Raw genomic sequence first — 7,078 nt, forward strand, 5'->3', positions numbered from 1 at the left:
CCTTTACAGCAGAGGCTTGCAAATTCAAATGCCCACCGGACCAGAACCAGGCAGGGGGCATGTGCATGAGTGAAATACAGTAAAGGGGTGGGATAGGTGGGCAGGAAGGGGGCTTAAACTGTGTGTGTGGGAGACCATGACATGCCCCATCCTCCACCCAGAAAACTAGCTTTTTTTTTAAATCTGCAATCTCTCAAGTTTCAAATGTTGGCACCAAATGCAAAAGATTTTTAAACACGGCAGAGGCTGCTGCCTTGTAACTTCTGCCATATAAATTTCCTGACTTAAAAAAAAGCTCCCTTCCCTCACCAAATAATATAACTCCAACTAAATTATTACAATGAAATTAACAGAGAAACAAAAAAACACAGTGGCTTCAAAAATACCTCTCCCCATTTTTAAAACAAAATCAACAGTAATTCATTGAGTTCATTCTCGTGTAGAAGGAAGTCAGCTGGGTGCATCTATTGGTGAGACAGCCTTGCATTATTAAAATGACCCCTGCTGCTAACCAACCCCCAAATGAAATGCCATCCTGCTTGCCCTCACACTAGCCCCGTGAGGCAGAGAAGGGATAGCATTAGGCTTCTTATTATAGAGAATAAATTGAGGCATGGGTAGGGCTGGCCCAACCTCGGTATCACAGAGCCCCTCAGCCGCAGAAAGTTTCCCATTTTGGCACTAGCATAGAGAGAACCAGAATAACTAATGGAAGCTGGGCAGCACCTTGCAGAGCACTGGGCACACACTATTACAAAACGCTGAGCAAGTCACCCATGGATGAACGAATGCAGCCCCTTCCAGGGATGGTACTTCCTACCGGAGAAAACCAGAACCTGCTCTTGCCATTCCAGAGACTGGATTTCTCCAGGGGCAGGTGACGAAGGCAAGGGAGGTAACGCAAAATTCCCTCTGTGAGTGACAGATGGCCTTCCTAGCTTTTAAGGGAACATCGCTGACTCTGTCTGACTCATAGACAGAGAAAAATGGATTTAGAAACTTGGCACCTCTGGGCTGGGTTTGCTTTGACCTTGGGCGAGGGCCTAAGATCTAGAGCAAGTCCTATGTCATGATCTGTGCTATAACTTTCTTTCTGTTTGGTGCTGTGGGCAGTTCCCAGCATCCTTATTCTCAAAGAACTTGGCACAGAAAGTCAACATCAATAATAAGAAGAAAGAGGTCCCTTTCTTCTCATGGGCATGCAAGGCTCTTTCTCTCCTGGGCCTATAGCGCACAGATATCTTGGCTCTGGCCCAGCAGGTTCCCACAGCAGTGGTATGGTCTTTATTCTGGCTTGCTCTGGAAGCACAGGTCCAGGAAACCCAACCTTCCCTGCTCTGGGAGGCTCTTCCTAGAATTTCAAAAGGGATTGGCTCATTCAGAGCTTCTCCAAGAGAAGCTTTTTGAACAATTAGCATTTTGAGTAGAACGATTCTTTGCTATTGGAGATTGTCCTACACATTGTGAGAGGCCTAGTAAATGCTAGGGGCACCCCATTGTCACAGTGATCCCCCAGTACACACACTCACATTCACATACTCCACATACACAAGTTTCTAATGCTGCTTGGAGGAGCAACCTGGCCCTGGTTGACAGCCACCAGACTGGCAGACCTGTCATGTGTTTGAGTAGCAGAAGCCCCAAAGGTTGAGTGACATGTCCAAGGCCACCCCTCCACATCTGGTGACTTCTAGTCCACAGTTCTTTCCAGCCACACTTGAAATGATAAGTGCTCATGCAAGCATGCCACAGGGTGTCACAGCACTGCAACATCTCAAAGCAGATAGCCACCTGTCTCAATAGCAAAGAGAAAGTGCGGTACAGAGAGACCAAAAAGCCCTCAGTGTGATTGAGAGTGAGCAGATCTGAGGAGGGGGGCAGGTTCTTAGGTACAGTTTCCTAGGTCCTGCTTAGCTTACTAAGTCCCCCTGTAGCTGGTAACTGTCAGTGCAGCAGCCCCGGCAGCTGGGGCCTTTGCCATTACCACCAGCCCGAGGTCAACATGGAGGCATGGGGGCTCATGAGGAGCCTGCCTCCAGTCTGTGGATCAGAACCCGGGCAGCCCAGGGGGCCAGCCTCATCTTGAGTCTCCAGCAGGCTCAGTAGGAGTGTGGACAACTCCATCACAGGCTGTAGACCCCTTTCCAAGATCCTCAAAGTCTCCGTTGGGAAATAAGGCTGTCAGGGCCAGCTCCTCCTCAGGGGCTTGGAAGTTATCTGGAACATACGAGAAGGAATCACCCAATCAGACGGCAAAGGTTATGAGTGAGAAAGTGAGCAATGAAAGGGATGAAGTGGCCCCAGTGAATATCTACTTAAAAAACAGAACAAAATACATGTCAAAAACCTTAAAAATGTACAGACCCTTTGACCCAGCAATTCCACATCTAGGATTTTATCCTGAGGAAATAATTAGGAATAATTAGTGGAACTGCAGCAGCCATCTTGCTACCAGCCTGAGGAGGATGGCCCAGCAGAGAGAAGGAAAGAATCCTGGTCTTCGATGGGGTCACTGGGTGCCTGAATCAACCAGCCTGGAAGCTGACTCCACCTCTAGATTGTCTTCTAGGTGAGAAAATGAATGCCCTTGCTGCTTATGCTAGTGTGAGTCATGGTTTCTTTACCTGCAGCTGAAAGCATCCTGATTCGATGTCCAACAAATAGATTGGCTCACGCACATAATGGAATTCAGGCATTAATGTATCATCATTATTTATGGCGTATAAAATTCCAAAAAATTAAAAACACACATACACACAATACAAGTAAAATACAGTTAAGATCTGTGGACTGTTTCAATGTCAATATCCTGGTTGTGATATTATTCTATGGTTGTCCAAGATGCTACCAATGAGGGAAATAGAGGGCAATGTGTCCACAGGATCTCTTCATATGACTTCTTACAACTGCATATGAATCTGTAATTACCTTCTCCCAAAAAGATAACATGTTGTTGATATATAATTATCGCCATGGAATATTGCAAGTCACAATGTTATTGATGAAGAAAGAGGATTCTAAACAAATGTATAAACTTTATGTATATATGTATGTATAATCCCATAATATATATATTATAGATGTACATGTATAGTCCATAAATGCAATTTGCATTTTAATACATCCACTTCTACATGAAATTAAATGATTTATTATATGTTACAAAAAGGGATGTTATCTAAGATTTATATAGAATTGATTCCTTGCTTTATTATTTTTTTCTGTTAGCTTCCAGATATATCCAAAATGATAATGGAGACATTGAATTTACCTTTTTGCAATTAAATATTTTAAATATCTGATGCATTCTGCAGATGATTTGAATATTACACAGAAGTGAATTTATTAAAATCTAAAGAGCACAAGGAGATACAAAGCTATGCGGCTCAGGACACCGTCAGGGGCGGTTGTGGGGTTCATGCGCATCCAGCTGGATGTAACTTGCTCATGAGTACTTCCTTTCTCTGCCACACAGTCTCAATGCCTCAAGGGCTTCTGGGGACCTGGCAGACCTGTGTTTCCTTTTTCCTCACCTCCTTTTAGCGGCCTGATGATTCTACCCCAGAAAAGGCCTCGAGATGAGTTTCTTCCTATCGGTTCCAACACTTCCCTGGTTGGGTCCAGCAGCCTACCCATTGTCCCTCCTGGGACTACGCAGGCCCCTCCCAACTGGGCTCTGCCTCTGGTCTCTCCCTGATCCTATAGTCCTGTCACCTCTCTAAACACACCCCTAATCTTGACACCCTTGCTCAGAAATCACCAGTGGCTTACTATTGCTGAGAGACTTGGGTCCAGGGCCCCATATGGTCCCAACTCTCCTCTTCAGCTTCCGCCCTTCCCAGTCTCCTTCTGTTCCTCAGTCTTGGGCACTCTTGACAGGGGTCCCTTCTTGGATCATGGCATCATGCTGTCAAGCTTTTGTTCATGGTGCTCCCTCTCCAAGTCTCCCCATTTCTGCCTAAGACAATCTTCCAAACCCTAGGTTAAATGTCACTTGCTTGGGATTCTCCTGGGATCCTCAGGGGGAGTTGGAATGTGTTTGACTCAATGTGTCTCACAGTGCATGTGGCTGACACCTGCATTGCAGCCCTGCCCACATGGCCTTCATTAGTCAGAGGCTCATGGGGTTAGAGCTCTGCAGAGTGAGCCTGTAGCACCTCATGTCACTCATCCCCACACCCTGCACATGGCAAGTGCTCCATAGATATTCATCCATTTTATCGCTAAGGTTCATGCCCACTTCTATCATCCCAAGAACCTGGCCCTGGGGTCCAGGAGGCCAGGAAGGTGACATACTCACCCTGAGCTGGGCCACTGGGGGAGGCAGCATCTGGGTCCTTCCCCCGACTCCAGGGACCCCAGGAAAAGCATGCAAGGAGTGCCGGGAGGCCTGGTCTCTCCCAGGCTTCTTCTGCTAAAACAACACAAAGTCCCAGAGGCAGTGGGTCAGAAGGTATTTGACAAGACAGAGATTTTCTGTTCAGCGAACCAAGAGCTTCAACTGTCAATTGCCCTAGTTTCAAATTCTTCCTCACAGACTCAAATGAATGGAGTTGTAGGCATGAGGGAGTGTGGTGGGGGTGGGTGGGAGGGTTAGAGCAGTTCTACAGCTGAGAGGGATGGCCTTTACCCAGGCAGGTCAGGCTGGCATGTGGGTCTATGTCATTTGTGATGTCAGAGGCACCAGTTCTGGCTGGAAAAGGCCCCTCTGCGAATCTGGCATCTTCCAGTTGCTGTTTAACACACTAATGCCCAGGGAGGCAGGACACAGCCTCTGTCTCCGTGAACTTTTTAGCAAGAAGGGCTGGCAGAGGCTGCAGGTGCTGGGGAAGTGTGGGTGGTTAGGAGTGCAGAGAGCACTCCAAATGCCCCAGCTTTGCCAGGTTCAGGGAAACTTCAATCCATGTTTTAATCCTGGGACGCTTGGAAAGCTCTTGCAAAACGGTTTGTACCAAGCCGCAGGAGAGTGTGACCGTTCTAGGAATGTCAGTAGGCACCCTCCTCTCCTCCCCATACTTCAGGAGAGTGAGAAGGGAAGGGATACACAGCAGTGGGTGCACGGACAGGGCGGGTAGCCAAGGACCAGAAAATTCTGTGTCATTAGTGCCTCACACCCTTTCCCCACACCCCCAAGTCGCGGCATCTATTCCTGGCTTTCTTCCCGTGACCCCGCGGCGCTTCCACGCCGAGCCTCCCGCAGCATCCCAAGCTGCACACAGTCCAAGAAACTCCCAGCGCCAATACCCCTAGTCCCACTTCTGTCCCTTCCGCCCCCCCTTCCCTTGACACTTGCGCACCCCAAGGCTTTCCCATGCCCTCTCTCTCCCGTAAGCTCCTAGATCTTTGCTCTGCCGAGTCCATCCTCTCTCCACCAACCACCCCTGCCCTCAGGTTGTCTCCTTGGCTTTCCTAACCCCCTGCATCTCCCGTGTACTCGGTCCTTCCCCGGCCCGCTCCGCGCCATCTGCGGGGCCTCGCGCTAGGCACCTCCCCTTTGTGGGCCTCAGTTTACCTAAGTGCTCAACGAGGGGGGCCGGCCTAAAGGGTTACAACTTGGGGGCCTTCTCCCCCGCCGCCGCCCCCACCTCTTTGCGCCCTCCGGGGCCTCGCTCAGTCTCACCTGGTGGCACGGGCCCGGCGGCTTGCAGAGCCCTGCAGGCGGCCGCCTGGACCGCCAGACTGGAGGCCGGGTGGCCCGGGCAGTAGGCGGCCGCCTGCACGGGGCCCCCCGCCTGGCGGCCGAACACGGCGCGCAGCAGCGCCTCCAGGAGCCGCAACCCCGGAGCCTCCGCGTCCTCGGGCCCGGCTTCGGCCACCAGCACCCCGACCAGCGCCGCGCCAGCCCGCCGCCGGCCGCGCACGTCCCTCAGCATCTCCCGCAGGCGGCGCCGCGGCTCCCGGGCGGCCAGCGACGACGCGCGGCACAGCACGAAGACGAGCGGCGAGCGGAGGGCGCGCGACCCCGCTGTCCCGGGCGCCCGCTGCGCCCCCGGCGCCGGCGCCGCGGAGCCCTCGGCCTCCGCGCGGCCGGGCTTGCCCGCGGCTTTCTCCGGCGGGAACAGGGCGCGGGCGAAGTCCCGCAGCAGCGCGCGGCTCTGCTCGCGCTCCCACAGCTCGCCCACCAGCAGCACCTGCCCGCGGCCGCCCGCAGCCTCCACCAGCGCCTGGAAGGGCGGCGCCGCCGCGCGCGCGGGCCGGGCCTCCAGCTCCTCCAGCTCGCGCTCCATGCTCGCGCCGCCTTCTCTCTGCCCCGCCGCGGCCCCGCTGCGCCCCTGGCTGGCTGCTCCAGGCGGCGGCGCCCGGGCCCGGGAGGACACGCCCCCAAGGGCCGCGGCCCGCTGGACCCCGGGCCCGCGGGGCGGGCGGGGGCCTGGGGCTTCTCCCGAGCTCTCTAGGGGGGGCTGCTCCCCCAGCCCCTGTGGCGGACGCTGGGATCCCGAACCGGTCCTCCATCCATCCGTCAGCCCACCCATTCATCCGTTCAACATGTGTCCAGCACCTGTTAGGTGCAGGGCAGCCGAAGGTGGAGGAACACAGAAAATTACGAGGTGAACAAACACACCTTCACAAGTTAGATCGGTCTGAGACCTGGAGCAGATCTTTCTGAGGAGTCCCTGTGGTTTGGGGACTGTAACTTTTGGAGGCAGGGCCTGCCTCTAACTGTGCCGCTTTGGAGTTGGGGGGCGGGCGGGGGCGGGGGTGCACCAGAGAAGGGGCTAGGGAGATGAGAAAAGAAGAGAAGCGGGGTTTCTTCTGTTCCTCCTGTCGCTTGACTCACATGTGGGACCTTTAGCATGTACAAAAACTAATTGAGGGCTCATTATTTCAACAAGTACTTATCACCTGCAGAGCACCGGGGGAATGGGGGGCTGAAACCCAAGGCAGAGGGTGTTGCTCCCTGTGGAGCAGAGACTCAAGGGGAGCCAATGTGAGGTGCTGATGGTGCTTTGATCTAGTTGGGGGGCAAAGGGGACAAGAGGAGGTCAGTAGTCTAGGTCAGAAGCAGGAATGCATTTCCTCTCATTTTAGAATCTAGAGCAGCTTTGCAACAGAACATTCTATGGTGATGGAAATGTTT

The 7,078-nt window shown here is 52.9% G+C and overlaps 1 protein-coding gene across 3 annotated transcripts; it reads right to left on the reverse strand.

Moving 5' to 3' along the window:
• Window positions 1–207: 207 nt before the first annotated feature.
• On the reverse strand, window positions 208–6,542 carry C6H2orf72 (chromosome 6 C2orf72 homolog). Of its 3 annotated transcripts, none has more exons than XM_036912439.2 (3): window positions 5,621–6,542; window positions 4,301–4,411; window positions 208–2,217 (listed from the first exon to the last, which is right to left on the reverse strand). In XM_036912439.2, exons 1-3 carry the CDS (start codon window positions 6,471–6,473, stop codon window positions 2,078–2,080), a joined length of 1,104 nt encoding a protein of 367 aa, XP_036768334.2. In that variant the 5' UTR covers window positions 6,474–6,542; the 3' UTR covers window positions 208–2,077. The 3 variants fall into 3 exon arrangements, with proteins under 3 accessions (XP_036768334.2, XP_036768343.2, XP_036768353.2); XM_036912448.2 differs by having other exon boundaries at window positions 4,301–4,414; XM_036912458.2 differs by lacking the exon at window positions 4,301–4,411.
• Window positions 6,543–7,078: the final 536 nt, after the last annotated feature.

Source organism: Manis pentadactyla, chromosome 6 (genome assembly GCF_030020395.1).
Source record: "Manis pentadactyla isolate mManPen7 chromosome 6, mManPen7.hap1, whole genome shotgun sequence".
NCBI lineage: Eukaryota > Metazoa > Chordata > Mammalia > Pholidota > Manidae > Manis > Manis pentadactyla.

Bases quoted from the DNA above. Each gene is read 5' to 3' on its own strand.
- C6H2orf72 (XM_036912448.2), bottom strand. From the start codon at position 6,473: ATGGGTGGGCTGACGGATGGATGGAGGACCGGTTCGGGATCCCAGCGT. The intron at 4,415-5,620 runs GTGAGACTGAGC...GTGTTGTTTTAG, and splicing joins CGCCGGGCCCGTGCCACCAG to CAGAAGAAGCCTGGGAGAGA. The intron at 2,218-4,300 runs GTGAGTATGTCA...CGTATGTTCCAG, and splicing joins CCCCAGTGGCCCAGCTCAGG to ATAACTTCCAAGCCCCTGAG.